A 25259-nucleotide genomic window follows, 5' to 3' on the forward strand; every position below is an offset into this window, starting at 1 on the left:
TGTGTGTGTGTGTGTGTGTGTGTGTGTAGATAAATGAACTTGATAATTATGATGTAAGGAAATAATAAATACAGATAAAGGAAATAACTGAGGAAAGCTCAATAAAGCTGCATTTATTATCAGGCTAATGATAAACTCTTAACTTAGCTCCTCTGTCAACAAATAGCCCTCTACTCACCATGCTGTTTCTGTTTTGGGTTATACATTTTCCACCAACGAAATATGAGGAAGCCATCCTGTATCCTGTAACAGACAAAACAAAATTAATCAGCTATAAGATCATAGAGGAGCCGAGGGGGAGCACATAATGCAGCGCCGGTCAGGTTACCTGATAGACATGTCTTGGTTGATGTAGTAGACATCTCTGAACATGACTTTACCTGACAGCACAGAGAAGGAGAACGAGCCTGCGGGGAGACACAAAGAATGCAAGTATTATATTTCCATAAAAAACAGTATAGAGTATTTATAGTAAAATTAGAGGATTACAACTTCCAAAAGCAAGTGCAAGCCATTTCGGATTTGATCACAGTGCTGTGAATTCAAGCCAGTAAATCAGCTAATTAAAACAAATGATGTAATTAGATGGTTGGGTGAGCCCTGGTATAAATGAATACAGTCTGGGATAATAAATCACCTTGTCTCTCTTCTCAACAAGGAAAAAAAATCATCTTAATTAGGATCTAATCGTATAACAAATAGGTCAGAAACTGTCACTTAGCGATATTTGACAGTGTTTTACTTGTGTTTTTCATTTTTTATTTGATGGAGATTTCTTTTTAAACCGGGCATCTGGGAATAACCCTGTTTTCAAAAATACCCAAACTGGGCCTCAGTTCCTCCCACAGGACGCTTGCTTTGGTCAGCGTCTCCCTGTAATCTCTGCAGGAATTTTGACTCAACTCAGGCCTGTTTAAACCTGCTTAACACATTACAAACTGTCTTTAAGCTCAACTGAAACTGTGCCGTTTGTTATGAAGGCTCGAGGATGACTGCTCACTTTGTAACGACACATGTTGGCAAAGAGACATTAACTAAGCCACGCCTTCGTCATTAAATTTAAATGCTGCTTTGTTAAAGTCCATGTCAACACACACTGCTGTAAATTTGTTTATTCACTGAAAAAAAATTAAACATCTCTCATTATAAATTAAGAATCACTTTGACATGCTCCGGCTTCTTGTTTGGTTCATTTTGGGAGTGTACGGTATTAAGGGTTGTATTACAGAGCAGATGATTCTGACAAGGTATCTTGATGTTTTTGGGATAAACTAATCACAAAGAAGTGGCTTGAGAGTTACACTTGGATTTATGGCCTTGAGGTTCTTTATGAAATAAGTTCTGTGTCACTTATGTTGAGAAATTCAATCTGGCGTTGGTTGCAGTTTGCTGTTCAGACTCTACAGAGATAATCACTGAGAGGAGCCGGCTCATCATGAAATATTCAGCAGATTGAGTTAACGCCTTGAACTGAAAGCTTAGGCAGTGTTCCTCCTCCCTATTCATCACTGTGTGTGTAAGAGTTTATGACAAACGCACCAATATGAATGTAGCCATCTTTGTAGAGTCTGTTGATGATGAGGGTGAGGATGAGGCCAATGTTGCGGGAGTTGTAATAAGTTAAATAGATGATCCATCCACAGGACAGAATGGTGGCTGAAAGACAACAACACAACATGGGCAGTTTTGTTAATACAAGGAGTTATACAATAAGACAATAAAAAAGTACAACTACATTTTTTTTATGCTTTGAATAGTTTGCTTACATCAGCGGTTTGTAAACTTGACAACGAAGTAGGCCTTTTACTTTTTGATCACTAAGGCTGGTTTTGCCTCTGTTAAGTCAAACTTTTTAAAATTGTACCTTGTTGATGACCTTGTTGTTTATAAGGTCAACAAACTGTGATTGGTCTTTTGAATACAATGTGCCAGATGCTACTTTTCCTGACGTGACAAAGACCCCTCAGCACAGAGAAAACACGGCAGCATTACAGTTGTAGTCACACCAGTCTAACACATTTGGAAAGCTATTATAAACTCCACCTGCAAATGTGTTTATTATTCTTTAAAGGTAAAAAAAGCAATGCAGATGGAAATGAAACTACTTATTCTTTCATAGCTGGGCTGACGGCTGGGTTTTACCGCTGCACTTAAGGTTTGGTTTGATATTTTTTTCATCTGGAAGATGTTACAAAGAAAGCGGCAGCTGCACTCTGGGCGACAGTCCGTATCTTTGTTCTACCAAGAGCTGCACCTGGACAATAAGTGGAAACTATCATTTGTCATAGTTGAAATGGATTCAGTGACAGATAAAAAGATATCACAGTCAGCTGGATTAAAGCATTTAAAGCAAATACTATAATACATTTCTTTACCATCATGGGTACATATGTCAACCGAGCCTACTATAAACAGATAATTTCTCATGCCACCATATCATCAAAATCGTTCTTATCATTTGCCAAATAAACCACTATTATACCCTCGATATTGAATTGTGTCTTAGATAATGAGAATCAAGGGCAAAGAAGGTCAATTTTGTCAGACACTTGTTTAAAATTAAGAAAGGCTGAAATAATACTATCATTCCTCAGAATAGTCAATATTTGAACCTGGCAGGAAAGCAAGTTACCAAACTATATTTAATAAATAAGGGGAAAAAAATTAAAGTAGTAAAAATGTTGCACAATAATTTAGACCACAGGAAGTGATGGCATATCAGTGTTTCCTCTATGTTGATTCTGTAGTGGCAGATCGCCATGGCAACATTTCTGCCGCCACAGTATCAGGAATAGGGCAGACGCACATGTAGTCACGGTTGCCTTTTAAATTCAATTCAATTCAAATTTTATTTATAGAGCACCAAATCACAAAAACAGTTCTCTCACTGCGCTTTTCATAAAAGAGCAGATCTAGACCGTACTTTGTGATGTTATTTACAGAAACCCAACAATGCATCTGTTAATATAAAACAGATGTTGAAAAGGTTTCCTTTGAAATTGGGAAAAATTTGAAGTTGGAAAAAAGGTTATAAACTGCAATATATCGCAGAATATTGCAATATGTTTAAAATCAGAATATCGTATCGTGGCATAAGTATCGTGATGATTGTATCGGGAGGTGTCTGGAGATTACCACCCCTACCGCGGTGGGTCCGTTATAATTGGGGGGGGGGGGGTTGTTGCTGTTGTTTGGAAAGACCTGCCCCCATTGCTAAAAAAAACTGCATATCTTCCATAAAACTGCTAAGCCACTGAAAACTATTTGATCTGGTGCTGCTGACAGGTCTGCACTTCACATGTCACACATGGAACTGTAGAATATTCCCCACTTACCGACGAGGAGCCAGATGAAGTTCGAGTTGTGCTTGGTAAGAAAGTCATCCAGGTCCACGAAGCTGGGAAAAGTGCTTTCATTGTTTTTGGGAGAATGCCCATCCATGGCTACAGGATCTCAGTCTGATACCTAAAACTAAAATCAAATCAAATGTCAGATAACCTCTATGGCACCGCAACAAAGGAAGACATTAGCACCACGCCAAAGAAAGCCAAAGAGACAAAGTTACACAACATGGCTTTGAAACGGTTTAATGCCGCGAAGGGTGCAGCATACACACACATCACAAGAAGACAGAAAACGTTTAAATTCATTCCTAAATTAAAAGGGTGGCAGACGCAAGGCATACAAATAAAAAGACAATAAAATAATCAAATTCTAATAATCATACTAATTTACACCTATTTGTACCACAAAACTGAAAAAGTATTTAACTATAAAAAAAAAAACTGACGGCTCTATAAATAATGGAATCAATGGTTTAAAGTAGAAATGCAAATTTTAAGCAATTTCTTTTAGCTTACAAAATACCAAATGCAAGCTTTTAAAATCAAATTTTTTTTTTAAACAAATGCCATGAGCTTTATTTGCTGCAAAATACATGCACAATTTAAGGTAATTAGGATATTACTATACCATATGATATTAAATTCTAAATTAAATAAACAGGTAAATAATTTAACTAAAACAAAATAATATGTCTCACCAACTGGTGCTCCCACTCTGCCAGTAATTTTTCTACAAATGTTGAGACTAAGTAGAAAGAGAATCAAAATCAGCTTTATTTGCCAGGTATGGGGGACACATACGAGGAATTTTGCTTTGGATTATTATTGCTCACAATGGGCTTACACATACAAAACAACCAAACAGTATATACACTATACACTATAAAAGGAAATATAAAAGAAAATGCGCTTCCACCAATCTTCTGACAACATGTCTATATGGTCAGAGCTGAGTTATATGAACAACTGGTATTAATGTCTCACTATGTCTTCTATTGGTCCAGCCTTGCCCTTGACAGTACGCCATTTCGATGTGCGCAACAACTATGATTTCAATGTCTCATTATGTTCATAAAAAAACGGTGGACCTGTTTGCAAAGGTAATTTTGCAAGGTAGTAATAGTAAAAGACTGGTTAGATGAAGAGCTGCAGGAAAAAAAGGAACAGTATATTTATTATGGCAAACAATTTTGCATATGGTAACAACATTTTTATATTAAAAAAAAGACAACTATCTTACTGTTTAAATTGTTGCTTGAGGTTTAAAAACCTTGGCATAGTAGCCAACATTTGTAAGAGCTGAATGGGGGGGGGGGGTTCTTATGTGTAACACCATAAGTGATCATTATTAGCTATACTACCTTTGTTGCATGCATGAGGACATAAGCATTGTTTTGTTTTGGACTTCTACATGGGAAGTGTGTGTGGCTACGAGTGTACGCTGTGATCCCAGTCAGCACATGCTTAGGAGGACCAAAAGCTTGAATACTGTTGTGCACACAAACAGTCATACACACACAGACACACACACACACACTCACACAACATTCTGTAATTTAACAAAAGATCTAGATCTCACAGGGGACTTGAGACCAGCTACCTGCCAGATGCTAATCCAATTCTGGCTGTTGAGTTTGTTTACTAGCACAATTACTGTGTTACAATGTGTGTCTCCACATGTACTCTACCACTTAACTGTCATTCGGTTCATCTGAATGGATGCCAGCACATATATTCCTGTAAGGCAGGTTCAGGTTTTGATAAAACCTTACATGCTTTATGAGATATGAGCGCAGAGTATGCTGCCATCCCAGAAAGATTGTTGTTCTCAGTGACTCATCACAGGTACTAGTTACATGAGTGTTTTCAGTTTTGGTTTAGAAGCAGTGACTTAGGTACAGCGAGGAGGACAACTCTGTCAGCTAAAGTAACTATCTATCCATATTTAGCTACCACAGCTGCTCCTGAGCTGTTTTAAGTCACTGACTCTTCCAAAAGATCCTATCAGAGCAAACACAGCGTTAACAACAAAACTACTGTTTTGGGAAGTACCTGTTTATATCACAGGTGTAGACATTAATAGTGGAGACAGGAGTGACATAAACGTAAATCTTAACAGTCACTGCTGGATTACTTAAGCTTCTTAAGAGTGAATTAAACATCTATTTAGCTAGGGAGTCTGGCAAGCACTGCACAACAAAAACATTACTTGATCACTTACCATTTCACAAGTAGACAAACTAACTATCACGATATTTACTGGTGTTGCTTACAGTATATCTATGTTCAAAACAACATAGTTGAACTAAATGGATGCACTAGAAATAAATACTAGTCTGATCAAATGATGATCCTGCTCACCGCGTCAAACTTAACAGGCACACAGGTGATCCATAAAGCAAGCAGTTAAAACAAATCAATCATTTACTTCAAATACACTCGGGTCTGAAGCGGTGTGAATGTTGATTGAGGTTAAACAAGACGATGAGGATGACAAGAAACCAGTCACTAACTTTGTGAGGGTACTTGACTGTCTTTAATCTTTGTTTACATCTTGAACTCGTAGGGCTTTTCATCGACACGATCATCTTTATATAACGCTGTACGTTTCTTTAATCAGCATGACCAGGCTTATACCGACTGCTAAACAAAACAATTCACTTGACTTCAGATGTAATCTGAAACCCCTAACTATACCTGACACTAAACATACACCTAGCTAGCTAGCTAATCCCAGGACTTTTCTGAGCATTATCCTCAGCACTAGCAACACAAACGAACTGTTGCCTAACGTGTTTCACTTAACTGTTCTTGGTGTTTGTAACGTTACTACAAGAGGCTGCTGACCGTCCAGTGCAGTCAGCCAGCCTGTTGGCCAATGACGCTTTCGCTTGTGGATAATGCGGTTATTAGCGCTTAATACCATAACGTTAGCACTGAGGTAAGCTAGCAGGCTAATGACAGTAGGCCGCGCCCTATAACTTCTCTTTTTTTTAATTGTAAAAACAACTCATGTGGTGATCGTAAAATACCTTAATGTCCCCGATAAAGCATGTGGTTTCATCTTTGCTCCAGTTATTCAGGAGTTGCTGTCCTTTTGTCGTGTCAGACATGGGCATAGCTAGCATCCTCTGTTGAATATTTACCTGGCAGGCGGCCAGTTAACATCTCTTCCTGTTCTGTCGAAAGCAGTCGTACAGCCAATTGACCAATAGGAAAAATGGCAAGTCAGAGGCTGACCAATCAGAGGAAAGCGTGAGCGAGGCCACACACACACAGTTGACAGACAGTTCTATCTACCTATCAAAATGAATGTTTTTAAGTCTTGGGATTTGGCAGTGCTGTTTTGCTGAACCTGCAGCAGGACCAACAGGATTCAGACGTCTTTAATTGTATGTTTATTAAGTGTAATAACTAATAACAACAGCATTATGAACATGGAAACAAAAAAGAGTGAAGGCCTAATACAATTAAACAAGTGAATTTCTTTTATATTATTTACATAATAAATGAGGTTTGGAATATATATAAGAATACACACTTTTTAACAGTAAAGAGCAAAGAAATTTGTTGGCTGGTCACTAACATGATCAACACTTTCTATTTAGCCTGTTGCACAACAGTTTATTATGTTTAGCAACACATTTCCTCAGATTTCCCTAAGGCTAATCCTGTCTATGGGCTAATCCTGTTTCTTTGGAATGGTAATATATCACATTCAATAGAATTATGACAACCACATTTTATTTTTGTTGCCATTTTAATATTTGTTCATGTGAGTTTCATAAATAGTCAGAATATTCCTTGAATGTTCTTTGGTTAAAGCAACAGTGCGCAACCTTTCATATTAATGAGCATTGGTTACATTCAAGCCATTACTAAATGAGTTGAAACAAAGCTAATTAAGCCTCAGCTTGTGTTCTGGAGCCATCAGCTCCCATCAACTCTCTCTGTATTTCTCAGTAAGGCTATGTTTACAAAATGGTGCCATTGACGCTTGCATTTCACAGGATAAGTGAACATTTGCACTTGGTGGGGCATGAGGAAAAGACGTTAATATTCCTCCTCTGAGGACCATCAGCGTATGTGCAAAACTTCATGGATATCCATTTAATAGTTGTTGATATGTTTCAATCTGGACCAAAGTGATGGATCATCCAACCGACCAATAGTATATGGGTATCTCTAGCACCTACATACTTAAATGTGTTTGAAGCTCTGTTTTGTTTTTTCTCTTGAACCATTCCTACGAACAACTTCACCTCTGCAACAACAGATTTTTAGCTGCTTCTCTCTGTGATACTCTTCATCATTCTTAGTATTTTCTTGTCATTCTGAACATGTATAGTATACAATCTTTTTTTTAACCTAAGATTCACCTGAGGGATTCCTGGTCCAGCTCTACACAGTCCCAGATTCGAATGGATAGGCACATATGTTATCAGGACCTTTGAGCATTAAATCCTGTTGATTGTGTCGATTTATACATGTATGCACTGATACAGCTTAAATATTCTGAGGCCATGAAGGTTTTTTTGTATTTATTTTTTTTAAGATTATTTTTTGGGTATTTCAGGCCTTTATTTTTGTAGAACAGCTGAAGACATGAATGAGGAGAGAGAAGGAGCGACACAAAGCAAAGGGCCGCAGCCTCTGCCTCGAGGAACAAGCCTCTATATTTGGGCGTGCGTTCCACCAGGTGAGCTAGGCCCCCAGGTGTTTTTGTATTTGTATAATAGTGTGGAGTCTTGTAAGCAATATATATGATGTTGACTTTTGATATTTTCCTATACATTTCAGTGTTATTTAACACAAAAAGTATTGTAAAGTATGAAGTTATTGCTCTGGGATGATTTTTGTGTGTTGACTCTTGTTGTGTTAATTGTGATATTTTTCCTCTTTTTTATCTATTAATGAATAAGGTACCAGCAGGTTTTGGGAAAATGCCTGAATATGGATGGTCTACATAACTTTTTTTGTGGATTTATTGTACAGAAATCGACGTATATTAGATTGCTCTGGTATAGATATACGAATATATTATTATGGTTACTATAGAGGGATTGTATTGAAGTTTAAGCTCTATCTATAGTAATGGATATGTGAATGAATGTTATGTTTTTATGCCTAATTTCATGTGGAAGTTGATTGGTGCACAAAAAACAGTCACCGCCTACAAAAAACTGGCTTCTCAGGATGTAACACCATTTGCCTGAAGATGGTCAAGTACCAAAATGTTGCTATTAAACTTTATATATTTTTTGCAAGTTAGACACAGCGTGGGAGTTTTCTTTGCAACTTTTGACCTGCTTGTCCCCCTCTGACACACCTGTCTCAGGTTATACATGTGCACAGTATTTTTCTGTTCTGATCATTGACACTGTTAAAATGCTTGACTTAACACAAATGAATCCTCTGATCTGTGAAAAGTGAAGACTACAGAGGCCATATGATTCCCTGTATTCAAAAACAATAATGTCACAGCACCAGAAACTGTCATGGTTAAAACATCAGCTTCTGTCTTATCTCTAAGAATTGCCAGAACTCTAGGGTACTATTTAATGTAAGAGGCTGTTGTCATGCCCTCCTCCAGTCACAACAACAAAGTGTCCCCAAAGAACACATAGAAGGCATTTTACTGAAAAGGTGCCAAACAACAGGCTTAAAGACTTTTCCCTGCCAATCAAGCATTCCCCCTCAACACCAAACTATTTTGGCAGTGGCTTTAAAAGAAACCAAACCTCACATGAATTCTTTTTGCTGTCTACTGACTGCTGTTGTTTCAACTAAATTCCTGAAGGAAGTCCCTGATACTGTTGCTACAGTATTTAACAGCTCCTTCACTTTTGTCTCATTCCCCTGCTGTTTTAAATATGCAACAGTTCAAGGTCTTCTAAAGGACACCTAATTATAATTTTCTTGCTTGAGGCAATAGTTAGACTATAATCTTCCAGCTGCCTTTTCATCCAGTGGTATAGAGAACAGCAGTTCCCTCACAGATATAATTTATGGATAACCACATCTCAGCGAATTTGCAGTTGGGTTGTGAAGGACTTCGGAGTTCATGAACTGCCTCAGTTAAAGTCTTTTCCAACTTACCGCTAAACCCAAGTTATAGTCTTTGAACATTTATTACTGTCTGACCACCGGACACCAATGTACTGTCATTTCAACTACTTTCCATTAATACGTCATGTACTGAATATCTAAAAACTTTCTAAAGTAAACGGGAAAATGTAAATTACATTTAGCAAAATCAACTTCACTAATCTTGTCAAGTACCATCTTAGTTGTTGGTTTAATTAGTGAGCAATGTTTGAATTCTGTTCCATCAGCAGTGCTGTAAAAGTCGGTGGTGAATCTAAAGAGGGCCCAGCCAGAGAGCAAGCACATACTATACATCCGTTATAGGGGGCCAGGCATTCATGATTCCCAGAAGAAGAATCCTAATAATGTTGGTAATCCACTGACTCTTACTCTTTGGTCACCAGCTTTGGACCAAAGAGGAAATGCCAATGGATTTTCCAACATTTCTAATCCTCAATTGTCACTATGAGGTGGAAATTTGTGGTTTTGTATGAAATGTCTCATTGGCTGGATTGTCATGAATCTGGTACAGACATTCAAATCATCCTTAGGATAAATTGTAATATCACTGGTGATCCTGATTTTTCCTCTAGCAGCATCATCAGGTCAACACAAAATTTAACCAAAACTTGTTTACAAGGAAATACCTGCAAAACTGATGCTTTGTGTTTGGTGCTAATTAGCAAAAGTTAGCATGCTAACACAATAAGCATGGGAGCAACGCGGCCGAGTTGAGGCGAGCTGGTACCATTATTGGAAAGAAAGCAAAAGATGGTAAACACTATAGTGTCTAAACTTTCGCTTCATTTAGCTCAAAGCACTGCAGTATCTAAGGCCACACAGAGGTATGGCTGTAAACCGTTAACTCTAAAGCAAATACAAATTTGTGTAAATTGAAAACAGTGTAAATGATGTTAAATAAATTTGTTAATACGGTCTTTATTTATCACTCCGTCTGCACAAGTACAAAAAAGTAAAAGTGAAGGAAGCAGAGTGATTAAACGTAGAACATGTCTGTCATTTGACACATTTCTGATGCAAATGTTCTGAATTCACAATGATATGTAAATGTAGGGAAAATGGAAAGTGGCACAACATTATCAACTCCACATATTACAATGTCAAAACAATTTGCATTTTTTGGAAGCAATGATCACAGCATATAAACTAGAAGATCATTGACTTGACTTGGCAAGACTACCAGTAAAGATGGAGAAAAAAAATCCAATGCAAATGCATTTTACGCACAGCTGGGTGAATGCATTTAATGACACTCACTGTCAGTTACACACACACTGATCTGCTTTGTCTGGAGGGATTGTAATAAGATTTCATTTGCGTCATAATAACTCACAACCTTTTTGTAATGTCATTGAAGCTCATTAATTAAGTGAAAAAAAAGGAAAAAAGACAAGTTCTGAAGGTTTGAGGTTATTGTATAACACAGCAGTGAAGAAATTAATAACTCATGTTTTCATAAATATAATATTAAATTAAATTGCAAAATGTCCTGGTGGGCACCTGCATCAATTTCCACACCATAAATTAAAACAGAAACTATTAACAGAAGGCATAGAATTCATGAATTATTCATCCCCCAGAGAATAACTTAAGTCTTCAAAGAACATTAAACTCACATTATGCTTACAGTTAGGCAATATATCAAAACATTCATTCCAATGTCTCATGACAGTAGTAACAGTCAATCTTTGAAAACATACCTTTAATGGATCCAAGACACAAAAGGGAGGCAAAATGTTAGTTTTCTTCATTTCAGAAAAGCAGAAACAAATATTCAGGATAATGTTTGCCTCAAGCATACACGTGCATGCATTAATGTAACAATAAAACAAACCAAAGACAATACTGTTCCAATTAACCGTCCAATACTTAAAGTGTCGGGGAAGATTAGAGTCAAAAGCTCATGAGCGCGTCTCGTTCTTGCATGCTGGTGTAGAAGGGCTTGCCAAACACAAAAGAGTGCAGTCCTGCCCTGAGCTTTTCAGCGAAGGCCATTACAATGTTCAGGTCTCCTTCCAACGTCAGATCTAGGTCCGTCTTTAAGTTACGCAGTGATCGAAACGGCTTCTTCCCTTTTTGCCTGTGAAGAGAGAAGAGGAGAGACTTTGTAGTGCAACTGTTAACAACCTACAGTGCTCGGGGTCAGAGGATTTGCATTAGGATCTAGTTGGGCTGCAGCTGTGCACAGGAATGCCATGCTACCATGAATTATGTATGCAGCTTCAGGATGGCAACTGAGCATAAACAATCTTGTCAAGGCACCTGTAAAATAGTATGCCCTTACACCTCGGGCTGTTAGCAGCACCATAAACAAGACTGCTTTTATCCTTTCACACGAGCACACGAATAATGGCTTTGTTTGTGTAGTTAGTGTTGTCTGGGGAGGAAGACATGCTCAAGCATTCATGAATTCAAAATCACATCTCTGGAACCATTTTAGACAGGAGGCAAATGTAATCAAAGTAATGCTTTGTAACCTCACGGTAAGATTTTCTGTAATATTTAGTCAGGGGGAAAAAAATCTATGGAACATCTGAAATATAATTTATATACACTTATAAATCACTGCATAATGCTTTTTAAGTAATCCAATCCAAAAACATTAAAGCATTGTGCATTTTTCATTTTTGTGATCCACAATTGACCATATAAAGTCATTACGGTCCCCAGTCCATTTTTTGATCACTTGTGTGTGATAAATCTGTCATTTCCGTCACTCCTTGCCCTGCCATAATACACATGTTCTTTATGTGTCATATGTGATGTGTTGGTTCTAAGGTAAAACACCCATATTGTACTGTTTTTCTAGTCTCTATTTCACCTCAATTTATAAATATGTCCTTGACCTATGACCTTTGTTTTATTTTGGAAGAGTAGAGCTTCCACTTCCCCTGGAGACCTTTTAAATGGTTTTGTAGCAGACTTTCTCAACCTGTATTATTGATTTTTTTTTGCCTCCAGGATGCAGCACAACAAGCTAAAGTAAAGACAACATTGACATTTAGTTGATGTAGCTACCATGTTACACAATATCCCTGGCTGCTTACATACTTAGGCAGAGCAGCATTTGCTCAAGTGTTATGTAAAAGTATAAAACCAAACAGGGAGAGCATGCTGTCCTAAAGGAGTGGTAAGGTTAGTTTACAGTTGGGGAGCAAATAAGGAGATGAGCCAAGCCCATATGGAGTTATGACCAGCTTGCAACAGGGATGGTGGCACGGAAAACAAATCAAGAAAAGCTTCATTGTTTGTGCTTAAAAGGGTAACTTTTGTATTTTTCAACCTGCACCCCATTTTGTGAGTGACTGATGGGAACAGCAATTTCTGAAATTGCTCAAGTTTTAAGCAAGAACGCTGCAGTTGGCAGTGGCCAAACGGGCAATTGCCCACCTTCAATTTAAATCAACTAAACGTGCTTGTTTGGTCACTAACATGCTCACATGATTATTCTGTATGACAACATTATGGAAAGGATCTCTACATAGGTAAGATCCTTTTTTGTTTAACATGCACCTGACCCAAACCCACCAGACTCCATTTAAATAAAGAGTAACAGACACAATCTTAGCCTGTCAGTGGCAAAAACAGCGCTTTAAGTGGATGGAAGCGAATTTCTTGTCAGTAACCAAATGATGATCATAAAAACATCATTTAGTGCTTTGATGATGATGATTACGGCCTCTCACATGTTAAGAGCCGTGGTGACTGGCAAGGCCAGGCCATGTGCTTTATAACGTTGTTTAATTGGAATATTATTCACCAAACGCGTGCCATGTAGATGGGAGGCCTGTCTTTCTGGGATGATGCTGAGGATTAAATCTACCTGCGTAGCTCAACAACCAGCCGCCTCTTTCCAGTGTCTTCCCCAACACCAATCACCATCATAAACCAGTCTTGTGAGCATGGATCACCATCACCCAGGATATATTTTGTTTGTGTCGCTCAAATCTTACATCTGCATCTTACAAATCATACGTATTATTGATTGATCTGTTGATATTATTTTTTTGATAATCAGTTTGGTCTATTATATGTCAGAAAATTGTGAAAATTGCCCATCATTTTTAAGAGCCCCAAGTAAAATCTACAAAATATCAAAATTATTTAAACGTCTCCATTTGTTTCATCAGACAGAAAAGTGCTAACCTCACCCATGGATGTGTGATGTTTAACAATCAGACAACGCATGCATTATCCTAGCTGCTATACTTGTTACAGAGAAACAGAGGGGGATCATGAATATAGATTGCCTGTTGCTTTTTAAGTTACCATAAATAATATGCAATATCAAAATCTTTCCAGCCTCATAGAGAGGACAAAAAGTGGTCAGCTTGACAACACGGTTGGCTAGAAACATGCTTGCACACACTCATGTGTATCCACACCATGCAAAATAAAAGGTATTATATTAACTATTTTCTGGGAAGTGATATCGATCTATTGTGCCAAAACTAACATTAGATGTCTTAGAACTTGTCAATAAAAATTCACAAGGTAAAATCCTTCATATCCGGGCAGGTTGAATCATCACTGGTAGAATGTAATCTTGCAGAATGTCTTATCAGTTTTTGCTATTCACTATCACCTGGCAGGGGATATGTACCAGTTACTATTGTAAACCAATGGCATGTACTGTAGATAGCATCGGACTGTATCAAAACACCCACAGCTGAAGTGTTTCGGTTACTGCATTTGTGTGTAGTAGTAGTGTTTGCAATACATCACAGTCGTACTTGTCAGCTTGTTCCGAACTGGGTGAAGGATGACTCCCCTGATCACGAGTGTCTTTACACTACTATTCTGCAATAAGTAGCCTGAATGTTCCTGTAACTGCAGTATATATTCTGCTTTTTCTTCTTGTTTGCGTCCAAAACATTGTTTTGGTTTAGAATTCATAAGGTGTGCACTCAACCCACACCCGTGTGTTCATCTCCTGCAGGCTCACCTTACACCTACTTAGGGGTGTTTGAGATCCTCACCCAGGACCAATAGATGTTTCCCAACTGGAGTTAAAGTCATCAGTTCCCTATTGTTCCCTGTCATTTGTCCCTATGAGCATGTTGTACCTTCACACTTGTACAAACAAAACCCTGGAGATAAGATTACTAGATACAGAAAAACACTGACATGACTATTTTGACTCCAAACTTGGGAAAGTGTGTTACCTGAGGCCACAGACTACAAGGCTTAGGATGGGTTTTAGGGTGATCGTTAGTGACCATCAGTGGCTGCAGTGTGGGGTTGCATGATATATCGACTTAATATCGTTATCGCAATATCACGTTGCTTAATATTATATTGAAAGGGTCACAATAAATATGCAATATTACGTTTATTTTGTGGAGAGATGTGTCCCGTCCGTTGACTGTGTGGCTTAGTTGTGTTTGATTTAGAGCCCGATTTAAACGCTATAATGGTCATGTTTCATTGGCCAGTTACTGTGCCACTTGCACGTTAGAGCATGTCAGCACACAGAGCCACTACGTGACAAACCCTATAGAGCGTACCACGCAAAGTGTGTGCATATTTCGACAGAGTGACAGTGCAAATGAAGAAATAGATATAGACAACAAAACGGAACGAATCATGATTGCATGATACTTTCCCAAAAAAAACTGTTGCAGTTAATACGCCAGAGCTAGCCAAATAAGCCTCGCTAGCGAGTGTTTTTGCTAGTGGCACAAAGTACGTCAAGCACTCAAAGAGACGTACCAAAATCACCAATGCTATAACATATTATGGCCAAAGATATGATGCTCATCTGCACAGTGGATAATAAAGGCTTCAAGAAGCATCTGAATGAACTAGACAAACGGTACCAAATCCCATCATGCACCGTTTTCTCCCAGATCGCTATCTCCACTTTATAAAAGGCGGTGCAGGCAGAGTTGGAGTTGGATAGATTGAATATTTTTCATTCACAACAAACCTTTGAACCAGTTGCACTACGGAGCCGTATATATGTCACACTGCACACTATATTGTTATGAATCTATGAATATTGTTATGATGCATTTTACCATAAATTCTGTAATTTGACATTTGTTTAAAAATATCAAAATTAATATTGATATCAACCCTACTGGAGTGCAAAGTCAAAGCAAAAACGGTGGTAGAAAAGCAAATTATCTGCTCTGGTATTTAGACCTTTTGATTTCTCTTTTTGTCTGTGGAGCGGGCACGTTGTAGCGGCCTATTGCCAAACAATAATCCGTTGTGGCATTTGGACTGAAGTCTTATTAATGAAAGCTCTTACGTTTCGTCCTCAATGTACTTGAGCAGTGTGAGGGCCTTCCTGTGGAGCAGCAGCAGGAACTGGGCCAGATAGGTGCTCCGCAGGGACAGGCCTGGCTTCAGCATGAACACCTGGGTACGACACAGGATGTCAATTAGTAGTCGAGGCTACTGCTCTGCTGGAAAAGGCTGGAATTATCCACTCCCCTTTCCTTTGTGCTAACCTTGAGAGAGAGAAACAAAAACTTGTAACCTGGGATAACTTTCACAGGAACAGATGATGGGTTGTGACCCAAGGGAATAAAGTCTAGTGTTTTGTGTCTATGGGCTCTGGAGTCTGCATCATTGAGGAGGGGGTACCTCATTCAAGTATTTGTTGCAGCCTGATACAAGGCCTGGTCTGTGTTCAATAGCATTGTACCACAGATACAATATGAAAATAAATGTGCCACTTTCAACTTCACAATATTATACACTGCAGTACAAAAAAGGTTAGTCTCAGACAGCAATAGGGAGCCAAAAACACAAATAAATACCAAATTCACTTCTAGGAGATTTTGCAGTCTTTATTTTGCAGTGCTTAACCGCTCACAAGTATTAGCTGGTGAATCCTCAAGCAACAAACGTGAAAAATTAATTATTTGAAAGCAGAATCCCTCGTGATTCTTTCTGATTAAACCGTTCAAGAACTTGGGATTGTATGAGGTACTTATCCAACGTTAGTGTGTTAGCTAGATGGCGGTCGGCACGGCCTCAGTTTGGAGAAGCAGACAGGACTACCAACACAGAAGCTAAGCAATGTACAGCTGTGGACAGCCACCTAAAATGGTTACGCTATATTTAGAATATTTACGCCGCTTTACCTTTTTCCACACCTTCCCACTGCTGCCTCAATTGGTTAGTTTGTTTGTGTTATTGTGTGACTTTGGTGAATCCAAACTAACCCTTTAAAACTCCAGTCGCGGAATAACACATACTGTTTGTTTTGCTGCTGACTCTGTCCACAGCAGTACATCGCTTAGCATCCATGACAGTACTCCTGTCTGCTTCTCCAAACTGGAGGCGTGCCGACTAACACACCAACTATGGATAAGTAACCCATACAACCCCACTTCAAAATATCCAAACAATCCCTTTAATATCACTGCATCAACATTTTCTAATAGAAATGCATACAAAAAAGATGAAATGGTTGCTGTTTTGTTTTCTACTACGTTCATATTTTTGTCAATATTCTGCAGGGTTTACTTTTTCTTTTCTTCTGACTCGGTTGGGAGTGGTCTCTATTTTTATTTTAAAGAAAAAAAGTGTTGCTATAGGCTTACCTCATCTATAAATGACTTCACCAAAGTGTCTTTATGCAGGACGTCCTGAAATATATTCCTAAGAAAAAAGGCAGTGTGGTTATGATATGACATTAGCATTCTTTTTTTTTTTTTTTGAGAGGAATTGATTTTTCTTAAACAGAGTTAAACAAAAGGTGCAAGTAGAATAGTGAATTAAAAGTGCAGAACTACAACGCTCTTGTAACCCACAAACACAACAGATACTGTGCGTGCATGGCTTACAGGTCTGGTGTGAAGGTTTCGTCAGTGTGAATGACTGTGTCAGGGGGTATGTCGTCCTCGCTGTCCGTCTTCCACAGAGCGCTTAGCTCAGACCGCATGTAGCGCCGCTGGTTGTACGTGTGCTCGTGGCACGGTGGCATCTGCTTGACTGTGTTGATGTCGACGTCGATGTGCGTGGTCGGGTAAGGGGAGTAGAGCACCTGGCGGAAGGGCAGGACAAAGCTGCCTGTAGAGTCCTGGGAATTAAAAGTGGGGAAAACCCATATTTAATACCGGTCGACTTGTGATGTGTAGAAGCAGGGTTATATTATTCTGCTTAGTGCGTTGGAAATCTGTTTCCTCCCACCACAAGTTGTCCCAATTTCAAGAGCAGACAGGGCCGACACTATGTTTCTTTAAGAAGAAACAACTGTTGTTGCTTTCTCCCTGGGCCAGTTTCTCCTGCGCTACACTGCATTTTATGTGGGAAATCTATAAGAAGATCCTGCTGGAGCTCCACAACACAGCCAATGTGTAGCATACTATTTATGACCGAACTAACAAGCACCACCAGTTGTTGTTTTTTTTTAGCTGCCTCTTTTGCTGTTCTTTTTTCTGCTCTTGTTGGCACAACAAGTCATCTGTCTGTGTTACAATAAACACCACTGCCTCGTAAAAAAACAAAAAAAACAATACGACAACTTCTCTAAAAACCTTAAACTTTGCTGACTTTCACAAAGCACACAGTTCTGCACTTGACACCAGGTTAATTGCAATGTAGAAAACTGTGAGTAGAATACATTAAGAACTAAACTTAATATTTGCATGAAGCTATGGCAATATCCTCATGTGCACATTAGAGTTAATAGAAAGCCGCTTGTATTTAAACAGACCATGTATTGCAAATAATCTCATTGCAACCATTTTTTATTGTCAGAAAAAAAAAATTGGGTTAGAACAACAGATCGACCAACATCAAACAAGCAGGCAGAAAAGAGCAGTAACCAGGCTCTAATTCAAATCACATTGTGCTGTATAGGTAGGATTGTGTAGATAGGAGGAAACTGGTGGCTACCTTGAGCAGACCCTGAACAAACAGGCCTGTGTCGTATTTGAAAGAAGAGTCGGCCTTGCAGAGGCGCGAGCACTTCCTCTCAGCCGGGGTGAGAAAGAGGCAGAGAGTTCGTACAATCTGTGAAAAAAAAACGTTTTAAAGAGAAAAGAAAAGCCTTCAGGGTTTGATTGTGACATGGTGTACTCATTTGCCAATTTAGTTGAAGGAGAACAGCTCAAACTTGACATCACTGCAACATTTTTGCCACTAGAAGGGGTGTATAAACGTATCCAATCACGCTGTTTTAGGTATCCTCTTTTTAAAAATGGACATAAAAGATAATTAGCCATTTGTTTTTCCAAAGTGGTGGAATTCTGCACAGTCAGCACAAAACATATTCATGGAGCTACATCTCAGCACAAAAAAAATGACTAAAAACACATTTTCATTATAGACCTTAATCTGGCATTCGGCTTGCGACTTGTTATATAAATAAAAGTCTTGATTTAATTGGTGCTTAGCTCAGAACTCAAGGTTTTAATTCATTGGGCAAACAGTGTATGTGTGCAATTTCAGTTTTCTCTCTCGGTTAGCACGGCCAACTTTTGTTCGTTTTATTCCAATATATTGCCTATTTGGAACAGCTGACGTGCTGTTCTCAAATAACTTCTATCTTTATGGAAACAGTCACAGCAGTTACTGTGCTGCCAAAGCCAACACAGACATTGAAAATCAGATTGCATGAGAGGCTTGTTAAACCCAGACAACAGCACAACACACTTCAAAACATTTAAACTGATGTAGATGCAGTGCAAAATTTGGCTGTGTGCAGCCACTAATACGGTACATTTACCTTATTTACTTTCTCTGGGTTGCTTCCAACCACTATGGAACAGCCACAAGTCTGCAGATGAGAGCTGATGGCCCTGAACCACACAGATAAAGACATGCAAATTAGAGCCCATTAGCTTCATCAGCATTGTTCTAATCATTAATAAGTGCTTTCAGGAATAAAGATTGAGATAGAGAACTGGGTCCGAAAAAACACTGAAGAGGCTTTACATAGAGAATTAAGACGGTAACTGCCTCTGGGCCGGTGGAGAGTAGCCTAATAATCATTAAATTTAGGGATAGAACGACATGGGCATGAATTAAAAAGTGCCCTACTTTGGCTCTGCGTCTGTCCCTCTGCTTCATTTCACTCCCCACTGAGTCTGGCTTTATGTCCTGCCCACAACATTATCTGACTATCTCTTACTGGGTATTATGTTGATCTAATTTGTTAAATAATTACTCAGAGGAATTTGTAATATCTCCAAATATTGGTTATTGTTTTCATTAACTACTAACAATTATATCAGCCTTGAAATGCCAGTATTGGTCGATCCCTAAATAAACTGACCGTTGGTTCATGTTCTGGCCTTTTGAATATATTCTTTAGATACTTAATAGTCCATTTTGCACCGTAATTGATCATTTGTTGGTCACAAAAAAAAAAAAAACAACTATTTTGCTTGATTAGTTAGAAACTTAATTGCCTCAAACATACAACTAGTCTTCATCAGCTATAACTATCCTTCTCATAAATAAATTACAGTGTACAGATGCTTTGTCATCGCCACAGGATCCTGAGCTAATCCTGTTCAACTTTGAGCAATTGGGAACTTCATTGCTGTAATGGACTTTCCGGACTCTCAACACTAACGGCAATTTAGCTTTCGTCCTTTCTCTGGAGAAAACGTTGCTTAAGCGGAGGAGCCATTACTCATCGTTGGAAGGTTGCTGGGTGTTAAATAGGCATTGTTCATCATCTGTCTCCATTTGCCTGTACGGGAGAGTGCTTACTTGTGGAGGAAATCCTCGTGGCAGCTGTCCCCGATGTCATCATCATTTAGCACGGTGTCTTTTATCTACTCAGCGGGAGTGAAACAAATGAGTGATTTTAAAAATTGGTCTGAACAAAGGCAAAAGTGCTGGTCACCACATTTGCAGGCACTGCAATGGAAATAAAATGCAAAAAAAACATCACCGTTTAAAAACGTAGGAAACTCCAGGGAGCTTCTTTGTGCTGCTTTTTTTTCATTTGCATATTAGAAGGGAGCAAATGTGTTGAATCACACTGGGTGGTAATATAAGCACAGAACCTGGATAATTCAAACCTCTTGGAAATTAATACTATTGGAACCAGGGAAATAATGATGATGATAATAACAGTAAAATAACTGTAATTTATAAAAGTTTCGGGACAGAGGCTTTTGTTCTTCAAAATGTCACATGTGATTGTATTCAATAAAGATGTCCCCTTTTTTTCCCCATCAATCACTGAAGCCATGATGCTTAGATGATAAGCTATTAACTATGCCATCAAGTGGGCGGGTTAGCACAGTCCCGGGTTTGAGTCCGACCTGTGACGATTTCCTGCAGGTCTCCCCCCTCTCTTTCCCCTTTTACACCTAGCATTCCTGTCCATTAAAGCCGGAAAAGCCCCCAAAAAATGATATTCAAACAAAAAAATATATAATAATAAACTCTGCCATAGACTATAACGTGTTATTTTCAAAACTTTACATTCCTGTTGCTGTCATGTGAAACATGAATCAAATCATTACGGTGTCTAATTCTCCTGCCGTTCTGTTTTCAAGTATTATAGGTTGAGTGTTTGTGTGTTTGTGTGTGTGTTGCTCACATCTATATCTTCTGGCACACTGTGTGTCTTCATGGAGGCCAACAGCTCCATGATAGGGACAATCTCCAAGCTCAGCACCGAGATGATGTTGTAGCCCTGAAGTTGGAAGGAGAGTGGAGACAGTTGACTCAAGCACTGCACAAATACTAAGCTAGGTGACTGACAACATTCAATTTTTGGGCCAATTTTGCATGCAGCAAAGGGACGGAGGTCAGAATCGAACCCGGACCCACTGCGTCGAGGAGTAAACCTCTATATATGGGCACCCCATCTACCAACTGAGCTATCAGGGCGCCTGGAAGCCAGAATCTTAAACTGGAATAAAACAACTAATAAATGAGTATTGTTGCTACTGGATGTTTCATGGTGGATAGACAAAATACAAACATAAAAGCCATTAGAGAGATGTACTGATAAATGGACTATGGTAGATACACATGGTTTTACGTGGTTTGTCTTCCAGAGAGCACTGACAAGGTTATTTTTCTATTGTAAAATGTCCCATTCTGAACATAGATTGGTCACACTTTGTTTAAATGTAAAGGGGCTCTATTTTTGTAAAACTTTCATGATTTTAACACTCATATTTCAGTATTAGTTGGACAACATCAGTATTGGTTGGACAACATCAGTATTAGTTGGACAACATCAGTATTAGTTGGACAACATCAGTATTGGTTGGACAATGAAGTGCATCATGGAACTTTGCTTTGACGTAAATTACGTAAGTTAAACACAAATAAAAATGTACTATAGTTATGTAGTGTGATTTTTTTCCAGAATCTGTACCAAGCAAAGATGTTTTCCTTTAGTCTGTAGGACAGGGTTTGTTGGCCCAGGATGTCTCTGCAGCACCACAATACTTCATTCAGAACATTTAGACACAAATTTTGCCTTTACAAATATTGTGCCCCCCTGGGTTTTTTGATATTGCACTAGTCCAGATTGCGATTTTGATGAAATTGTGATTAATTGTGCAGCCCTAGGATCAATATCGAGCCCTAAAGCCGTCAGCAGTATTGGTCAGCGATGAAGACTCTGATACATATGTTTTCATTGAAAGAAAAAAGAAGACTAACAGAGCACCAAAGAAGGCCGAACTGTGGGTGCATCAGGAAAAACCAAAAACCTACTAAAATATGTATTATGTCAGGGGAAACAAGAGACAAGAGAAACACCATCCAAAAGGTAAAACCAACAAGCATGCAGCACAGAATAGATTGATGTTCTACTGGTTGACATTCAACCTAGTAGACCCACTTTTCCAGCAGTGTCTCCAAACGTGATATATATTTTTAGTGTTAGTGGATCACATTATTTTGTCTACCCCTATTATTACCTCTCGTCAATTGCATCCTCTGTAGGAGCTCTTGGACCTAATTAGCTAGTTCAGTCCTCTGTGTTGGGAGACTGCAACTTTATTATTCTGCCAATGTTGTTGCAATCCCAGTTGAGTAAAACAGAGTTGATAGATTACTTAATACCCATTTCCAATCAGGAATTAAGCATAGATCAGGTCTTAAAGTAGGTGTATGGGTATAAAGGGTAATAATTTGCTTGCTCATGTGTCCACTACTGAGAAGTCAAGGGATCAGCAAGAATAGCAGGGTACTACCTTCTGCATCCAAATGCGTCCCTTGCGGATGACATGCTTCAGTCTCTCCACACAGATGGCATGCAGAGGTAGATAGAAGGCCAGCTCAGTCTGAGGTAGGATAATGGACAAGGCGCATGTGTTCTTGTCCCCCTTCAGCTCTCCATCGAAAATGAGCGACACAATAATGACGCCCTTTTCTGCCAGGACAAAGAACTTCACATCCACAGCGCCACACTCAGCACTACGCAGAATCTCCCCATTAAGTGTATGATTGGCAAGAAATGTGACTTCTCCATCGCTGAGGAACATCAGTTGGTCTCCCTTTGGTGTCCAGATGTGGCGCACCCGTGGACCCAGGATGTTGTCCCAGTAGGCAAAGGTGGCAGCCAGCATCGGGCATTCTCCCTCTACTGCTACCTCAGACTTAGCCACAGCCGGTGACTGGGGTGGACAGCCAGAGGACATTAGAGAAGATTGGAAATGTCTACCCAGCTGTCAGAGTGAATTATAATAAACCTATATCATAAACACAGGAAACAACAGTCATCAGTTCTTGGTAAAAAATTTGAATTGAAAATGTAATTTCAAAAGGTTCCAAAGCAATCCATCTGAGCTGCCGCTTGTAACTGCACAATGATCAGAAATTCCCATTTTCAACTCACATTGTACAGTAAATCTAATAAACCTAAGGCTTTAAGAGGAAATGAAAGTGATCCTTCAGGATGTTGTTTGAGTCAGCTGATACTGCTTAGACCAAGCCAAAAGCAACTTCTCTTTTTCCTACAATACTCTTTTAACAGATGTGACAATTTCATGCGTTAATCATTTTTGGGAAAAATATCTGTAAAAACGAATATCCAATTTGCCTGTTCCAGTCCTTATGGCGTTCTGTGGAATTCCGTATTCATAATTAATAGACTTACACTTAATATGAGCAGAATTTGTCATTTCACTTTTCACTATATGCTAGCTCTCTACCTTAGCATTTAACTAAGTTAGGAACAGACCTGGAAATTTGAGGGATATGGCAGACATTAGGTTGCAACGTTAGGGTAACGTTCGCGTAAGGTTGTAACGTTAGGTTAACGTTAGGGGAACGTTCGCGTAAGGTTGTAACGTTAGGTTAACGTTAGGGGAACGTTCGCGTAAGGTTGTAACGTTAGGTTAACGTTAGGGGAACGTTCGCGTAAGGTTGTAACGTTAGGTTAACGTTAGGGGAACGTTCGCGTAAGGTTGTAACGTTAGGATAAAGTTAGGGGAACGTTCGCTAACGTTAAGAAAACTTTCCGATTAACCAACCCACAACCAAACCTTCAGGGAACGTTCCCGCAACCAAAAACGAACGTTCCCAGAACGTTCTGGGAACCAAAAATTGTTAGCTTGGATAGCTTCATGTATAACGCTAAAATAAGAAATACAACTGCAACTTGATAAATAATATGTATGCCGAATTAAGCAACAACAGTTAATTTAAGGGTTGTAGTTGTTGTGTTGCCAAGCAGCTATCCGCAGCAAGCAATGCGGGATATATTGACAGCTTTTACAACCGAATTTGGTGTTAAATGATTTAACGTTACACAGGTAAGACAGAAGGTAGGGCGTACGCCTCAGATTCACGTATTGTAAACTCAAGTAACAATCTATGGGGGTTAATGTATATCTTAATGGCACAATCGGTTAGCAGTAAGGAACCAAATAACTTTAGTGTTTGATATTTTGTAGCCGGATAACACAGTTGTGGTGAAACCAGCCTTGCTAACTAGCGTTAGCCAAACTGACAGAGCAAAGGAATGACATCGCAATGACTTACTTGTTCGGCTTTTTGGTGCTTATTAATCGCCACGCCGCAGCGTTTCTATAGGAAGAGTTTTCGATGTTGCAGACAAGTCATCATTACATTTTTTTTTTCTGTTATTGCCAATGTAACACTTAAAGCGTGATTAGCCAGCGACAGTGTTTTTGCCTTCAACACACTTCCTAGTACGTCAGCCCTACGTCACCCATTGATAGAGCTGCACAGCGTCCTCTAGCGAACGAGGCGTGGTAGTGGACAGTGAGTCATGATGTCATTTTTAGTCCAGGCGGCCACCTGCAGAAAATTAGTCCCATAACCTTAGGATTAGGTTCCTCTACATGGAGCCTGGTCATACGAATGGATGTATTTGTAGCCTTTTAATTTCCTCCTCTGAGAGTAATTTCATTCATTTGAGAGCCCCCCCACCCCAGCCTTTAATACACCATTGTAAATTACATTCACGACATCTCCCATAAGTAACCTGCTGCAGACCGCCTCCAGGAGAACCTTCACTGTATCAATAGGTGTCAATGTGATTGTGCTATTTTCCTTGAGAATATATGTGATATTTTCAAATGTACAGGATTTTTTTGAAACACCCTTAGTTCTCCTTCACCTTAAAGAAAATTGTGAATCAACCTTTTTCAAAAGAGCACACACAAAATAGACATGGCTGAAAGTGTGTGCAATACAAAGCAGCTATCCAGTTAGCCCCTCCCATCACAGAAAGGTTGAATTAGGCTACTGTCGGACCACATTTACGCACAAGAGTTATATATTTATCTACATACTGTATAGGCCTACACACTTGAGATTACACCTAATTCACAATGTTATTTCTAATGGTCTCAGTGAGACACTAATGAGATGGCTGACGCTGTTGGCTCTGAATAG

General features: G+C 39.0%; 2 protein-coding genes across 15 annotated transcripts in view; both read right to left on the reverse strand.

The window, feature by feature from the left end:
* Positions 1–6532, reverse strand: part of kiaa1109 (KIAA1109 ortholog) — an 82355-nt gene extending 75823 nt beyond the window's left edge. For 13 of the 14 annotated variants that reach the window (XM_032500047.1, XM_032500049.1, XM_032500057.1 and 10 more), the window contains exons 1-5: positions 6377–6532; positions 3336–3471; positions 1540–1656; positions 329–407; positions 179–243 (exon numbers count right to left, since the gene is read on the reverse strand). In XM_032500047.1, the coding sequence (XP_032355938.1) occupies positions 179–243; positions 329–407; positions 1540–1656; positions 3336–3441 (367 nt within the window). In that variant the 5' untranslated portion in view covers positions 3442–3471; positions 6377–6532. Of the gene's footprint in view, positions 1–178; positions 244–328; positions 408–1539; positions 1657–3335; positions 3472–4042; positions 4062–6376 lie in introns of those variants that run through there. The other variant, XM_032500044.1, reaches the window with a different exon arrangement.
* Positions 6533–10667: 4135 nt separating this feature from the next.
* On the reverse strand, positions 10668–24622 carry c9orf72 (C9orf72-SMCR8 complex subunit). Its single transcript, XM_032500071.1, has 10 exons — positions 24381–24622; positions 22589–23086; positions 20974–21069; positions 20133–20197; positions 19141–19213; positions 18309–18425; positions 17255–17490; positions 17012–17069; positions 15709–15818; positions 10668–11532 (listed from the first exon to the last, which is right to left on the reverse strand). The coding sequence occupies exons 2-10, from the start codon at positions 23033–23035 to the stop codon at positions 11346–11348; spliced, it is 1389 nt and encodes a 462-aa protein (XP_032355962.1). The 5' UTR covers positions 23036–23086; positions 24381–24622; the 3' UTR covers positions 10668–11345.
* Between the last annotated feature and the right edge of the window lie 637 nt (positions 24623–25259).

Source organism: Etheostoma spectabile, chromosome 20 (genome assembly GCF_008692095.1).
Source record: "Etheostoma spectabile isolate EspeVRDwgs_2016 chromosome 20, UIUC_Espe_1.0, whole genome shotgun sequence".
Classification (NCBI taxonomy): domain Eukaryota; kingdom Metazoa; phylum Chordata; class Actinopteri; order Perciformes; family Percidae; genus Etheostoma; species Etheostoma spectabile.